The 17,045-nt window shown below is 36.6% G+C and overlaps 1 protein-coding gene across 8 annotated transcripts in view; it reads right to left on the minus strand.

Annotated features, from left to right (window-relative positions):
• DENND1A (DENN domain containing 1A) overlaps positions 1 to 13,530 on the minus strand; it is a 220,941-nt gene extending 207,411 nt beyond the window's left edge. For 7 of the 8 annotated variants that reach the window (XM_062590923.1, XM_062590925.1, XM_062590922.1 and 4 more), the window contains exons 1-2: positions 13,410 to 13,513; positions 5,568 to 5,638 (exon numbers count right to left, since the gene is read on the minus strand). In XM_062590923.1, the coding sequence (XP_062446907.1) occupies positions 5,568 to 5,638; positions 13,410 to 13,426 (88 nt within the window). In that variant the 5' untranslated portion in view covers positions 13,427 to 13,513. Of the gene's footprint in view, positions 1 to 5,567; positions 5,639 to 13,409 lie in introns of all 8 variants that reach the window. The other variant, XM_062590924.1, reaches the window with a different exon arrangement.
• Between the last annotated feature and the right edge of the window lie 3,515 nt (positions 13,531 to 17,045).

Raw genomic sequence — 17,045 nt, forward strand, 5'->3', positions numbered from 1 at the left:
AAATTAAGACAGTAATTCAATTATTTTCAACACTCAAAAGAGCGCTAGTGCAAAAAACATGAAATACCTTTTAGTTGAGGTTCAAAAAATAATAAAAAAAATACAGAAAATGTAGTTTCAATACATTTTAGTCTAGTTTCAGGCACACAAGATGTCAAGAGTATAGAATGCTACTGAGTTTTTTTGACAAGCCTAAGCTGACCACAGCAGTTATTATTTGTAATAGAAATTTGATGAATCTCATCTAATCGTTTCCCACATCCAAATAAATTCACTACCTTACTTTCTGTGAATTACTATTATTAAGAGATGCCATGACTAAAATGTAAACCATCCATTAAAGGCAGGAGCTTCATAGTTCTCGTAAGAATGCATTTTCCCCTTCCCTTATATGGGCTTTAAAAAGCGGAAAAGACATCCAATATGATGGAACAACAAAATTTCATACAAAGCATCTATTTTGCTCTCATGTTATCTCCTGCATATAATAACTCCAGTAAACAACAAAAGAAGAGAAGATCATGCACTGAAGACAAGTTGCATCATCAAAACTTACTAAAAGATGTTTAAACCAAAATCAGTAGCTTTAGTTTAGAATGACTGACATCACTTGTTTAAGGAATGGCACACTTTATTCTCTCTTCTGCAACATGATTTTCCTTAACACCAAAGAAAGTACCATTTTCAGCTAGAGTTTAAATGGGTACCTCTTAGTTTTTTGTATTTGTGAAGAACCAGCTACATCAGTGAGGAAAAAAACAGTACAGACATCCTCTACTGCAGAGGGTTTAATATCACTGAGTATGAAAAAGCAGTGAAAACAAACTTTGGCTTTGATTTTAAATATTCTCCTTAAAGTACAGTGACTCACATAAACTATAAACATTAATTAAAGAAAGCAGTTTCCTAACAGAAGTAATGGTAAAATGTAAACCTTGCACATAGAGTTCACAAGTGTTATAATAATTATAATAATTTGAGTCTCAACTAAATCATACATTACTCATTTCTCACAGAACTTAATTACTTAGGTATCACAGACAAAAGGTAAAACTAACGCAATTAAATTATGTCCAAAATATCTTACTACTATATGCTTTGCAAAAAGCTGTATTTCTAGTCTCTTATATCTAAGATTTTCCAGGCTTTTTTTTTAATTCCTCAAGTCATATCTGTGAAAAAAATAAAATAATCTTGACAACAAAAACACAACTTTTTTTTAATTAGAAGCAATAAACTTGGATTTAGAGAGGCCAACAACCTCCTAAGATCTAAATGAAGAGGAAAGTTAGAAATTCTACTGTCAGGACTACATAGAACTAAAATGCAGACAGGCAAAGCCACACAAACCCCACATACAAGCTACAGAACATTAACGCCTTATATGTCAATCAGAGCTTGAATTAGGAATTGAATTTATAGAACTTCTAACAATGCCAATATTGTTCTGAATGGTTTTATCTTGCATTATTCTCTCCATGCACCTCACACAGTAGAAAGCCAAAGTTGACTACCATACTTGGAGAATGAAAAGCTGACTTTGTTGTGCCCATCTGTATCGTGTATTAGCAGGTTATCCCATCCCAATCACACCACTGCACAAAAGGCACATATTAGACTATTTAGCCTGGCTTCTATGTTAACCATGGAATTACACCTTCTGCTCTGACTCACAGTCACCTAGTACTTACCAATTATCAAAAAGGATCAAAGTATTAATAGTTTTAAATTCAACATTTCTCCCTATATTAATATTTCATTACTAAAATAAAATGTGACTATTTTCTTGTGTTTTATCCTCTCCTTTCCTGAAAAAAGGTGTGTAGGGTTGAGGAAAAAGCACTAGAATCATATGCAAAGTTCATATGCTCGACACACTTATACTTGACACACAAAAAACATGATTTCACAATTTTCCTCGCTAAATAACTTCCATGGAGGGTCACTGTAAATACGCTGACTACATTCTTTCTATTCTGTTTTACTGCCCAAGACATTTGGTGAAAAGGCATCAATATTTTATTAAAACACAGTAAGAACAAGAGAACAGTGAAAACATGGTAAAACCAAGAGAACAAAAACAATGAAACTAAAAAGTAGAACTTGGCCTCACCAAACATGTCACTGAAATACTAAGTGAAGAGCTTTTGAATTCCAGACAGCTTAGATTAGGAAAAAAATAAGAATGGAATGAAAGTTAAGCAGTTTTGTATTTGCAGGTAATTTTAGGAAGTCAGATATCCCTAGAAAAACTAACTTAGATTCAAATAGGGGAAATCGCATAAGGTCGATAGAGAAGACTGGCTTGCTAACTGTCTTAAGGAAGGTTATTCTTAATAACATACATTCATTAAAAAAAAAAGAAAAGGAAAAGGGGGGACAGAACAATAGGTGAGCTGATCGAATGACCATTTCCTTTCTCAGCATACTGCATTTCATTGCTTCACTCCAGTATAGGCATGACTCCATCAAACCACAATGTTTGCTTTTTCAGCCTCCATGGTTTTGATGAAATTTTCTCTTCATTCCTTCGTAAGAGTACACAGTTTTGTTTGTAGTTTGTTTTAAGTTCCAGGAACATCCAGAAGATATTTCTAGAAATGAAATCTTAGGATCATCTCAAAATTCAGGTTGGAAGGAACCTCAGGAGGTCTCTAGTCCAACCTCCTGCTCCAAGTTGGCTCAGCACGATGACATACCAGGCTGTTCAGGCTGTGATCCATTCAGGTCTCGACAACATCTAAGGATGCAGACTGCACAACCTCCCTGGGCAATCTTGTCCAATATTTGACTGTTCTCATGGTGAAAAGGTTTCTCCTGATATCCAGTTGGATCCTCTCTTATTTCAGTTCAGGCTGTTGCCTCTCCTTCTCCTGCCAAGCAGCACTAAAGAGTGTTGCCTCTGTCATCTTGAAGAACTTGTAGGCCTGGAAGGCTGCTGTTAGGTGCTGCTGAAGCCTTGTCTTCTCTAGGCTCAACAAGCCCAGCTCCCTCAGCCTCTCCTCATAATGCAAGTGCTCCAGGCTCCTGACCATCTTGGTGGACCTCTGCTGAACTTCAGTTTATTGATGTCTTTCTTAGAGCACAGAACAGGTATCTTCCTTCTGCTGTCAACTGCCTTGGTAGCTAAGAGGGAGCCCTCTATACAATAGACGATGTATAACATTTCTTTCATCCATTTGGAAGACTATTAACCAAATAAAACTTTACTACAAAATTGTTAACAATTACATGAGTAACAAAGTTACTTGAACATATAATTGTCAATCAGTAGTTAATCTTGATAACAGGAGTCAGTATCTCCTATTTCAACAAGATGTTCTTTGTAAGCAAGCTATGAAATATATTGAAGTTTTTAATTGCAGTTTATATTTAACAGTTACATGGAAAACGTCCTTTGCTTCACATATTTTTGTACTACTAACAAAACACAGGCATGTTTTACCATCCCGCAAGCCAATCTCCCACACTAGAATTTTTACAGCTTTGGAGCAATTCATTTTCCTCAAGTCCATATTAGCTAATTCAAAAAAGAGTTAAGTTATAAATAACTTAATGTAACTTTGCAACTTTATTTATTGATCATTATAAATGATTATAAATGATCAACAGCACTATTACACTAGATGCAGAACTTCAAAGAAGACTGCCTTAACTAATTTCAGAACCCATTACATTGGAAGAAATAGTTATTTAAACATCTCTGACAAGTCGCTCCTTACACGCTTTTCATACATCTTGATTTTCTTAACTGTAACTGTTCCTTGCCATTTAATGTGCATTCCTCTGACAGTAGTAAAACATACTGATATTCTAGGCCTTTTGGCATAGCCAAGAATAGCTAGCCAAGAAGGCAGGGAAGACTGTATTTCTAGAATGGTGCTTTGCCTGGATAAACAACATAGCTGTTAAAATAGAGCTATGACACTGTGGAGAACCAAACAATAACTTAATTTAGAACAGAAGGATAGAATATTTGAGGATATAGTGACCTAGGAGTTCTGAGAATAAAAGACACCTCTTAATTAAAAAAGAAGTTGGTTGGAAAAGGTTGAAAAAAGTTTTAAAGCTTATTTAGAAGAACTAATAATTTCAGAATATATGAATTGTAAAAATAGTTATTAATACAATTTATATTTTTTTCACTCACTAGAAACATCAATTTCCGAAGATTTTGCGCCCACAAAAACATACAACAAACCTAAAAACACAACTAAAGCAAAACTCCCATGGAATCAGTTGGTTTATAGAACAAAATGTATACTAAATTCTCCAATTAAAAACCTGTAAAGTAGTTTCAGTGCTTTTTAACCCACCTTCCCACAGCAGGGAATTAATCCCTCTAGGGGGATGCAAACAAACTTCAAAGAGAAGATTATACCCAGACACTAGTACTGTACAATGTAATGTTTATGGTCAAATTTGTTCAGATTTTCTGGTACTAGAATCCAGGTCAGATGAGAAAAAACAAAGGCTAGTTATTAAAAGGGCTCCTGCAATTACATCAAATGGTCGTGACAGTATATAGCAACAAGACAAGCCAAAACTGTGTTCCATTTACAACTCCTACGGATGCTTTAGCAGTAGAGAAGTTACAGCTATCTGGCTTTTGTTGACAGTAACAAATAGAAACAGGTATAGAAGGATATGAGCAGCTTTCCAATCAGTAAGATTTCAAAACCCTATCTACTGTTTCATTATAACAAATACAAAATACATATATGATTGTTTCATAAAGGATCAAAGGGATATTATTTCAATAATGGTGACTAATCATGATTACTTAGTTTTGACATCCATCCTTTTCACAGCATTCTAGTGACTGACCTCACAAAACAATACCTTGATCTAAATTCAAGGGTTTTGGAATTTCAACCTTTGCTTTTCCTGCCTACTCAGATCAACTTCATCAGGGTTAGAAAAAAAGTGCAAGCCAAAATCATAAACATACTTAAATGTTAGTTTCAGCAATTGTGGGACAATTCTAACATAAACATAGGAATGTGTATCAGAAATACCATTATGGAAAAATATTTGTATAAGTGCGACTTGATAACAGAGTTTTGTAAAAGTAATTTGTAACCAGATCATAAGCTTCTTTCATACCTTATTTCTAGATAATACCACTTGATCAAAGAGAGTTTTCAGAAAAGATGTAGAGTATTTCTGTGGATATGTAAGAAAGAAGGAATAAAAATAAATTCCACAGAAAAAAAATTTGGAGTATTTGTGGTTTAAATCTAACCATGCTTTATATGCAGCAGCAAATACAAACCTGAAAATGCATTTACACTTACACTTTCAATATAATAGAACACTTCATTAAGTGTTATTTCTATTTTAAAAAGACAAAATAAGGCAAAATAGTCAATCAGAGAAGTTAGAAAAATGCCCATAATACTATACACAGACAGAGGAAGGATTTTCTCATTATTAGTGCCAATTTAAAAAACTAAAGGAGCATAATATTGGCTCTACTTCAGTGTCTACTTCATTGTCTCACAGTATACAGTTCAGAGGAATACTTCTAGTCAAGAAATAGGTAGAATTCCAGTGCAAAATAGTACCTTTTCCAATGCAACTGGTTCCTGAATAGGTTACTTCAGCATACACTTCAAAAGTAGTTTCTGGATTTTGTCTGCAAGAAAAAAAATTATTTAGTGCACCAAGTTTTTTTTTTTTCTCCCAAAAATGTTTTCAGTTACTCATGCAAAAAGGTTTGAAGAACACATACATTACAATGATGATTTAATAAATAAGATTTCCTGTTCTACAGTTTGCGATGAGTTCATATCAGATCTTTCTGCCTTACAGATATATAATGAAATAAGTATTTAAGCTGAGATCAGTCACGATGAAGAGGGTATCTAAAAGACTTAACTGGAGAAAAAAAGTAATAGATGACAAAACAGAACAAAATTAATCACACAAATCCTGTAAGTCATTAAATTGTTGTGACTAGTCTGCATTTCTACATACTAAAGTATAGATCCTTTCACCAGAAACTGCCAGAAGAAGAAAACTATGCCTTTAATATCAGTTTTCAGAACCCTGCTTAGACAAATAAACAACAGTTATTTCAGTTCTTGGCCATTACAGTAAATTACTTACTTGCTAGAGCTTTTATTTTTATTTATTTTTTTTTTTTTGGGGGGGGGGGGGGGGGGGAGGGGAACACACAACTAAATACCCTTTTTTCTTAACCAAACTGAAAGCACATTGTCCAATGTGGAACAAATAACTTAGATTCACATTTTGACTACTCTTTCAAATTCATGACACCTATTTCACAACTCCATAAATAAAGCTCTGGAAATATACTGCATAAGTAGCACGTAAATACAACAGGTGGTTATGTAACAAGGCTTATTTCTACAGTTAACTTCCTGAATCTAACAAATGTAGCTACTCCAAAATTTTTGATTCAAGAGAATCATGTGTAAGACTTTATTGTTTTTTCTTTTTTAAAGCTATCAAAAGAATTTTGTACAGTCTGGACATGTGACATTTTATTCTTAGATTTTCTGGTTAAACTCAAGAAACAAAACTGCACAAATACTGCCCAATATTTAAAGCAATTTGCATACTGATAATATTGTTTCCTAGGTGTTCATATAAATTACCTAACATTAAATAAATTGCTGGGGTGTAATTTCAAGAGCTTGTGAACTTTATCTCCCTTTCAGCTAAGAAATGAAAATGACAAAAACAAAACTGACTGTATACACTAGAGTTCCTATCCAAAAAAAAAAAAAAAAAAAAAAAACACCTTACCCAGCATCAAAAACCAAGCATATAAATAAATACGTTAAATTCAACCTACTCTTCAGAGAATTTCTGCTATTTTCACCCCAGTTTAATACCAAAACCGATGAAACAAAAAATTTCAACACATAAAGTCTCACTTAGTCTAACTCAAGTGGCTGTAAGCCAAATCCCACACCTATTTAAATCAACAGAAAAGCTACCATTGGTTTCAGTAGCATAGAATCACATTCTACAGTTTTATAGAGCACCTCTCAGGGGCAACAATATGGTTCCCAATTCAATTAATTTTAATTTAATTTGCCAGTGGTCCTGAATTGATTTTCATTTAGTAGCCATTTTTTTTAGAAAATTATGTGGATAAGTTATGAGAAGTCTAAAAATCAAAGCATTTGATTATTATTTTGCAATAGAAAATAAACTTGTAGCACTGTCATTGTCCTGATTAGATTAGTTGCATACAGTTTGTTTCAAATCTGGAGATTTTAGCTACATTTCTACAAATCACGATACCGGATTAGGATGAGGTGATAACCATTTAACATCAGAAATATATTGTTCCTTTAACGTACATTGCTGTGCAGCCTTATCTTACCTTTAGCACACTATTTCCTTAATTAAAAGTTTATAAATTTTCAAATATTTTTACAGCTAAAGGATAAAATAACAAACATTTTGTTAGTAGTATGTTAGGGTCTGCATTTGAATTCTTTAGTGAAAACACTGCTTAACACAGCTGGCAAATAGCACATACTATATGCCAAAACTTTCAGACAAAAAGACATTAAATTTTGTATTTTAATACTCCATAACAAACCTCCACTAATTTCTGTGAATAGAGAAATGAAAATAGCTTTGCCAAGTCAGAAAGTTAGTATTAGAGACTGCATTCAACAAGCTAACACCTCAGCATGAAAATGAAGTCATTGTTGAATTCGGAATATTTTATAAGTTTTTAGTGGAATTAGGAAAACAAGTACCTCCAAGACTTCATACAGTTTGCAAACATAGCATAAATGGGCATCACAATATAAATATTTTGCAGTCCATTTTATGAGTATTATATTAAACAACTCTGCAAACGTCTGTTGTCATATGTCTATTGTATCCAAACTCAAGCCACAGAAATTGTCCATAGCATTACAACACAAAGTAAATATACACAAAGTATTTTTTTTTCCAATTGGCTCCAAATAATCTCTGAAAAACATATGGTCAGTTATCAAGTGAACATACAAATATGATCAAAAAAAGTATAGGACACACATTATAAAAGCTACTTCATGTATTTGATAACTGGACAAAATAAGAATGAAATGCAGTAAGTGTTTTGAAAATAGAAATTTAGGAAGAAGTTGTATGTAAAGAGAACACTTCTGTGATAAATGCTAGTTGTATGAATCTCTTCAAATTCTCTGATGGAGAAAGAGTTTTAGTTTCAAAGTAATCCACAAGAAGTTTAATTGTATCTTGAAATAGTATGACAAGATATTTATATATCTTTTACAATCAAAATTATTATTTTTACCAAACTGTACATGATTCATGCAGAATAAAATTAAATAAAGTTTTTATCTGAAGCTATATGTATGGAAGTATATATCTTACATATCTAAAGCCACTACTTGAATTCTGTCAGCAATATATTTCTTTTCTACACATAGAAAATGTAATGACAGTTATAGCAGAAAGAAACATCCTACCAAAAAAGGGGGGGGGGGGGGGGGAGAGAGAGAGAAAGAGAGAGAAAGAGAGAGAGACAGCGCAAAACATAAGAGCCTGACACTGTTTGATAATTAGCTCTCATAACAAGACTTAGTTGCTCAACTCTTGTAGAAAAAATAATTAGCAGAAGTCTGTAGTTGTTAATTCAGCTACAGAAATCACTTCTGGCTCTTATTAATTTCCACATATTTAATTTATATCGTATGATATTCATCTCAGTATATAGCAAACTAAGTCAAACATCTCAAAGCATTTTCAAATTAACACAAGGGAACTTTTCAGTTATCAATGAAATACAACCAGCTCTAGAATATAACACACAAGTGTTTTATGGTGCAGCACAATTCTGGTCAACAGACAGATATTCACACACTCACACACACACACACACACACACACACACACACACACACACAAAGAAAAAAAAGAGAAGAAAAGAGAGAGAGAACCACCAACTTTCCTTCCTTCTAATGAGAAATATCTCCAGTACTGAAGGCTGCCAAGAACTGATAGTAGATAGGTTCACTAAACCCCTGTCATAGCTTCTCTCTCTGGCACAGCACGACTTACACATACACACTGTATAACATGCTCTGACATGAAGCTTAATCATAGCAAAGTAACTCAACACGCAATTTACCTGTTTTTCGGCCTGCAGCTATACACAGACTAAAAGCTTTCAGGATTGCTGGCAACTTCTTGATTCTTTTCACATCAGTGTGATGCTGCTACTGATAATTTCCCCTAAGCAGTTTCCTATTCAATGATTCATTATTATTCATCCATCAAAAATATAACTGACACGTACATCCAGATTTCATGCAGAGCATATCACAGTGTGTGTAAGTCACTATGTGCCAGGGAGTTTAGTATCTATCATAATTATCAGTTTATAGCAAGAAGTAAGAGATCCAACCACATTTTTTTTTTCCTAGGGCTACAACACTTACTGCCAATACCACTAAAGGGGGCACACCACAATATACCCAATTATAAAACAGTTTTCTCATTCACACATCCCTCCTCCTTCATAAGGAAGCTACTTATCACCTTGGAAAATTCTTTACATCGGCATAACAACATGTTATGGATATTTTGAAAGCTTGTCAGTTTTGGATCAGTTCGATACCCACATTTTCATTTACTTCCTTTACTGCTAAATCTCAGCAGGACAATGAAAAGAATGCGTGAACTAAGGAAATCCAAATAATAAGTGTAGAATATTGAAATTTTAATAGCCAAGAGATATTATTTTGTTTTGCCATAGCAATACCAAAAGCTTTAAAATTTTTAAATGTAAAAATAAAGGCTGGAGAAGGCATGAAAATTTTTCTCAACTGTGACGAGTACTTTGTTCCCAAATTCTTCCCCACAACAAATGGGCAAACCTGTTAATTTCTTCATTTTCATTAAAATCATTGCTTAGAAAGCCCACGTGTTGACAGCAAGAAAGATTACTTCACAGATCAATTTCATCAATGTCTGTAGATTCTAACATTCATTATATTAAGATTCTTCAGAGAAGACATCCTTCCAAACACAAGATAAATAAAAGATGACAAATAAATATCATCTTCAGGCCAGCAAATAACCTTCGAGTCTGTGCTGCCTTTAAGAATCCTGCATGGAAAAATGAAAACCAAGTAAAATCTCTTAACATTTCATGGTTGTTCTTTAGCAAACTCCTAAAAATGAGACTAAACAAAAACATGACAGGAAATACGTTTTGCTCTGCTGCATCTAAGTAAAAGTATGAAAACTAGCAGAGGCAGTGGAATACTCTAAAGCCAACTCTGACAACTACGTAGAAAATGCTAAAGACACTTCCATGATCTTACAGACCACAGAGTTTTACTGGATGTGATAAATTCTTTCCTAGTGTAAGCACTACTTAAAACAAAAATTACACATTTTTAGTGGAAGCTTTTTTCTGTGCTATTCAGGTACATCACAGCTTTCTTCGATATGCCTTTTCTTAGTCACAAAGACCATGTTACCTGCTATACTTTACAGAAAACTAGTTGATTATCACAATAAGCCTACCAGTCAAATGTAAAAGTTGTGTGGTAAAGACAATGCTTTTGCTTCTGCATCCTTTGTGTTTTATTAAGCAGAATTGTTCAAAATACTTTCTTAAAATACTGCTTGCCTGTTTGTGGTATGTTCATTTTTCCACTGGAATTCTTAAGTGCTTAATTCGCCACTCAATTTAATAGAAATTCTAGAAAATAAATGAACACACAAGTTGTACACAAGTTGTTTCCTTGTTGAAAAAGAATACTGTCTTACCTCATCTCCAGTAGCATCCTCCTAATATAGGATTATTTCAAGAGAGACACTTATAGCTTAGGTTCAAAACTAATAAAACAGGGATTGCAAAAAAATGTTTTCTGCGGAAGTTTACAATCTTATACAAACATAGTTAAAAATACTGCTGTTAATGTAACATTTCATCAGGTTTGTTTCCCACTATGGAAAAAGGAAGAGGAGAGAAGAATTACCATAAAAGAGAGCCTATTCTAGGCAGACTATCTGAATATCTAAAATATAGTATAACTTATAAGGTATGCCAATTGATTTTATTACTTAAGAAGTGTTGTATTTTAAATTCTATCTAAATTAACCTAGGTGAATCGTGAATTGAACGATAAATTCATCTGTAATTTCAGAAAATAAAATCCAAGTTTCTGTGCTTTACTACAAACACTTAATTCACTTATTTCATTCCAATTTCTTCATTTTTATGCATGGATGTGGTAAAAGATTTGTAAGAGAACCTGCATTATATGTAGCAAAATCCCTTATTCCCTTCTTACTGCTTTTCATTGCCTTTAATAATGCAAAAAGTGAAAAATATTGCACAGTGTTTAACAAAAAAACTTTGCGTGATTAGATGTCAGGGTCAAAATAGTAGACCTGGCGAGTCTCTTACTCGGAGAGATTCTCATTCTTTATATATTTTGAGACTGTTTTGATATTTTATCCTTATTCTATGTGGGCACCAGTTTGCTGTTAGTGTTCTGTAAGTGCTAGAAAAAGACAATTTATCAACTAGCCCTGAAGGCAAAGTTACTTAATCACACAGCAGACAAAACACTTCCTCACAAAATGCAAGAGGAATGACAAGTAATGCTTATATAGGATTATCACCTGTGTTTTCCCAGTGACAGAGAAAAATACAGATCTACAAGTAATCTTGAAAGCTGATACACTCACATTGAAGCAGACCTTGCCCAGAAAAAGTCCAAATGCCACAGATTCTAAAAAATATTTTAAACTGTCACACCTTCTATATCAACAGGGATTCTAGCTGAAGCATTTCATCTGAGTTTTTTCATTCATATTCTGCAAAGTATATGCAAAGCCATTAAAGGTCAAACTAACATCTTGTCAATAAATAAAAAACAAAAGAAGGTAAACATAGATTGTGGGTTTAGTATATACACAAAAGAAACACTACATTTTAAGTGAGCATCAACTTGAGTCTTTTAAGAAATTTAAGACAAGATTGTCATAAGAAATAATTTTGCTCCACTATTTTGAAGTGACGTAAACAAGGGTGACAGCTCCAAGATCTGAAACTGCAGGTTACAGATATAACCTTCCACCTGCTGTCAAAATGCAGTTCTATTTCAGTTCTATTCTGTACTTTGAATGTAAGCTGAAAGTTTTAGCAGTTTTTACAGCAACAGCAGGGAACATACACTCCAAAAGTACAAGTTATCCCCACATTCTTCCAAAGAGTTGCCTTCTGGAATCAACCAACCATTTCAGCATTATCATTACAAACACTCATTATCAATGGACATTCTCCTAAGACATCAATACATTTAAGTCTATCCAGCCTATGCATGAAGATGTGTCATCACTGCAAACTATGTTCACTCCAGCCTCATATTCAGCTAAACAAGAGAGGTGAAAAGATAATACCCTAGGTAATCTTGAAGAACAGTGCATTAAAGAAGGAAAAGCAATTGCTTGACAGCACCTACAGAAACTGTTCAACAAAATACAAGCTAACTGGATGTCTTCATTCCATCTACACATCTTTCATGCACAAACATGTCAGCATTCTTTTGTTGGTGACAGTTTTACTACACCTCTACCTGTCTCCGAAACAGTTATCATAGTTTGTCTGGAACAGCATACATGAACTGAGATCTTTAACGTGACAATACTAAACATATCAATAGGGCTTACCAATAAGTTAACTCCCAGTTCTATGAAAATTAAAAAAAAAAAAAAAAAGGCAAGGAGTTGCAGGTTCAAGACATTAATCCTTTCCACCACCTGTCTCCTTCCTCCAAATCCCCTTGCTAATGCACTTTCAAGGCACTGTAGCTAGAATTCATTTTTCTTTCAGCACACCCTAACCTAGTCAACAAGGCTTTAAGGTCTCTCCACTCTACCACACCCCCAAAACAGAAGCAGATGGTGCTGACAATTAAGACATTCCCACTTCAGCAACCTCAGTCCTTCTTAAGACCTGCACCTCTAGAAAACTGCCCTCACAGCCTGGCCCTCCACACTATCCCGTGGAGACTTGAAGGCGAGGAGGAGGATAGCCAAGAACATGCCAGCTTGGGGTACGAGGCCAGGAAACGGCACTCTTCTCCCCTCCTCAGCTAGCAGGGTGGATGGCGGGAGGCCCTGTGCCCCACTGAGGTGGGCTCGATGGCGGTGGGCCTCTGCCCCGCCGTCTCCTCCCTCCCCGGCCTGCGAGCTGGCCTGCGGAGGCGGAAGCCACTCTCCCCCGTTCTTTCGCCCGCTCCGTCTCGCCCTACCCCCGCGGCCTGCGGGCTCGGCCGGAGTCTCGCCCGCGCGGCCTTCACACCGAGCTGGAAGGAGGGCGGGAGAAGTCCCCCTCTCTACGAGCCCGCCCGCTCTCCTCAGGGCCTGCAGCTCCGGCGGGCACTCACTTGATCCTGGATCCCATGGTCTCTGGGGGGCCGCATAAACCCGGGCCACAGAGAGAAGAGGGGAGGGGGCCGGAGATCGGTGGGCTGCGCTCTCTCCGCCGCTCGCCCCCTCACTCCATCCCGGCCGGCGCCGCCGTCGCCCGCGCCGAGTCACGGCGCGGCGGCTGCCGGGAGCTGTAGTGCAGCGGGCCGCGCGCGGGCGGCGCCAACGGACGGCCGCGGCGGTTGGCGGCGGCCGCGTGCCCCGCCGCGTCGGCATGGCAACGCGGGCGGCGCGCGCGCGCGCTCCCCTCAGGGGTTCCCTTCAGGGCGCTGCCCTCGAGCAGCCCCTCAGGGAGGCTGAAGGGATCGTCAGACGCCCCCCTGCACGGGGCCAAAGTGGCCCACAGGTACAGTGCAGAGTCCGCAGCAATCCACTGGGGACTGGTGTCCAGACCAGAGGAGGAGCAGGGCTGCCCATCCCCGAAAGCCCGCCAAAGGGATGAGCCATGCCCAGCCGGGCCTGTACATGGAGTGGCATGAAGCAGACTCCAGCCCCAGTCGGAAATGAATGTCCGATGCCTCAGGGCTACATAATAAGTCAAAAAGAGAAAAGGAAAAAAAAGGCCTATTTGTCAGAAGGAGGGGCTCTGAGGTTTTGCTGCTCTTGCAGGGCTGTGGTAGAGCATTTTGCACAGCTGGTCAAAGAAAGAAAGTTGACAAAATGACAGTAAAAGGTGGCTTGAAAGTCCAAGTAAGGTCAGAAAGGCAACTAGAGACTTTTCAAAAAGAAGTGAAGAAGAGATCAAATGTGCTCCACTGAAAACACAGCTAATGTTGACTCAAAAATTACAAAGTCAAATTTTGAAATGTGCCTTATGGCAGTTGGCAAAAAGGATCAAATAGGTACTTGGCAATTTCATTATTACAAACATTTTACAGGAAGTTTTCAGGAAGCTAGGGACAATTTCAAACACAGTAGAACAATTTCTAACTTTTTAGAGTTGGAGTTGATGTGCAGTGAGGAAAAACCTGGATATTTGCCCTCAAAAACACCTCCAAATTTGCAGACCACTGGGGATGACAACTGTTTGGCTGAAGAATCTAGTCAGCTGGAAAGCTGGGAAAGACAGAATATATACAGTACTTTTCCTTCCCATTTGCTCCCCAGAGAGGCTGGATAGGAGAAATCATACTGTCCTCATTCAAATAGTAAACCTAAAATATAGTAAACATTTATGGGAAAATTCCCAGAAGATTGATTCACTGTTACATTAAGTCATTAATGTTTGGGGAGATGAGAAGAAAGGAGTGTTCTTAATATCAACTTGAGTACGTGAGATCAGATATTTTTGTAGAAGTGAACACCAGAAGAAGCCCAGATTGTCAAGATATGAGACAAACATTTGATGCCAATATCAACTGGCTCTAGAGTTTAACCAAGGCCTAACAAAAAAAAAATCCATCAAAATCTGGCAGAGGGCCAATAAGACTCAAATTCAAATGAGATTCACAAGATTCAAACACCAAACAGTAAATCTTCACAATGATCTGATGTGTTGATCCTAATCTGACCGCAGTCTTTCAAATTAAGATCACCTTAGGGATGAGGAGGCAGCATTTGCTATAGGATGAAATCTTTCCATGCAGCAATTGAGAAAGAGAGAGACAACGATGGATCATATCTCTTAAGAGCCATGTAAGTATTAACATTTATCTAATACGCATAAAGACAAAGAGGATTGTAATGTGAAGCATGGATTTTTTAACAGACAGACAGAAACTGCTGTTTCTATCCATTACTGGCACAGCTATTTTGTCTTTTTTTCTTGACTGACTGACTGACTGAAATCATACTGGAAAAGGTACTAGTGGTATGGATGCATTTATACAGACAAGGTCCCGAGCACACCAATAGGTCTTAGTTACCTCCAGCCAACCATATCTGGGGCTTCCACCCACATACCCTCTGCCCATGGGCCCAGAAGCCATTTTAAGCTCAGGCCTAGACATTCAGTCACTGCTTGAGCTATGTTGTTGTTGTACCTTCTCGGAGTCTTATTACTGAATTACTGCTTGGATTTCCTGGATTGACCTTGGGCCTGACTTGTTACCTAGCTTTTGTTTGATAATTGTTGGACTGATGCTGCTGCCATCTCTGTGCTGCTTGCCTGGCTCAGGTCTGTGATGTTGTGCCTGGTCAGGGAGGTCACTGACCAACCTGCACTGTGGTCACTCTCTGCTCCTGGCTTTCCTTTCTTAAGGTGCTGCCAGCCTTTACTGCTCCCTGATGTGTACTGTATAAGGTTGACCTATATCTATGCTTCCAGTCTCATACAGCAATACCCATATTGATAGAAGGTAGCTTCATAACCAAAATAACTGTGTTCAGACCAGGGATGCTCTTCTTACTAGCTTAACCAGAATACTAAACTCTAGCAGTATAAGCAAGATTATAGGTCTAACTGTCAAATGAAGGTAAGTTTACAGAAATACTGCTAAATGGGTTATTAAAGCAAAAAGGAAAAGTCAGGAAAAACTAAGCTAATAAAAGCAATGCTGGTGCAGTAGAAGAAAAAAAAACTTGATAATAAGGAAAAATATCATAATCATAAGAGTGGCTGACACAGTTTATAAAATTTCATCACTTTCTATAGAAATTGGATTAACATTCTGCCTAGGAGGTAGAGCTAGATAACCACAGTTTCAGTTTTGCTGTTTTTTTCTTTTCTTTTTTGTTTCAGTTTTGGTGGTTTCACTAATACGAACAGGCCTGAAATATTTTTTTTAGGGACAATGGAATATGTAATAATAGTAAAGTGGTTTAAATTTGATGGGTTTTAGACTGGATATGTTAAAAAGCCTAGCTGAGTCAAATGAACAATTTAAATCCTCTCACAGAGGAGTGAGTGGTTAAGAAATAAATGTGTTCTCCAAAATATGAAGAAAACTATGTATAAAATTGCATTTTTGAGAGCTAGATGAAGAGGACTGGGTAGCTGATTTAGTAGATGAACTGACAGTCGTTGATAACTAATAAATGCCAGGAAAAGTGGTTTGCGAAAGTAATGTCTGGTAATTACCTTTAAAAATGTGACTCAGGAAAACATTGCAGGTGACTGATTTGTAATGAATATATTTTCCTGTCCCTATGGGAAGGAATCATAACAGCAACCACATGTTGGAACCTTTGATCAACAGTTTCTCAGCCTGGATAATGTGCAGATCCATGCTAAAACTTTTGAGCAGGAAATGTTACAGTTATATAGGTTGTGTGAGTGTAAGAGAATCAATCTGAAAGTGCATTAGTGTATTTCAAAAAGAAGATGACTTAACATCAAACTCCCAGTTAACAAAGGAAAATTTAATAAATAAATGGAAATGTATCTAGAAACTTGTAAGGCTCTGTCCTTTTACAAGAAATATATTAATGGGATGGGCAACAAGAACATTGTGAATTCAATCTTTGGAAACTTTATTTTAAAATACTGACTAATGAAAGAAGTGTCAGCTTGTAAATCTAACAATGCTAAGACAGAGGAAACCAGAAAGCTGAGGAGAAAATGGGTATCCAAAACTTCCTTTTAAAGGCTAAAACAGATGCTCAGTATAGAATTTGTATGGTATGCTGTAACTTTATTTTGTGTATATCAAGCA

The sequence above is a fragment of the Rhea pennata genome, chromosome 18, assembly GCF_028389875.1.
Source record: "Rhea pennata isolate bPtePen1 chromosome 18, bPtePen1.pri, whole genome shotgun sequence".
In the NCBI taxonomy this organism is placed as follows: domain Eukaryota; kingdom Metazoa; phylum Chordata; class Aves; order Rheiformes; family Rheidae; genus Rhea; species Rhea pennata.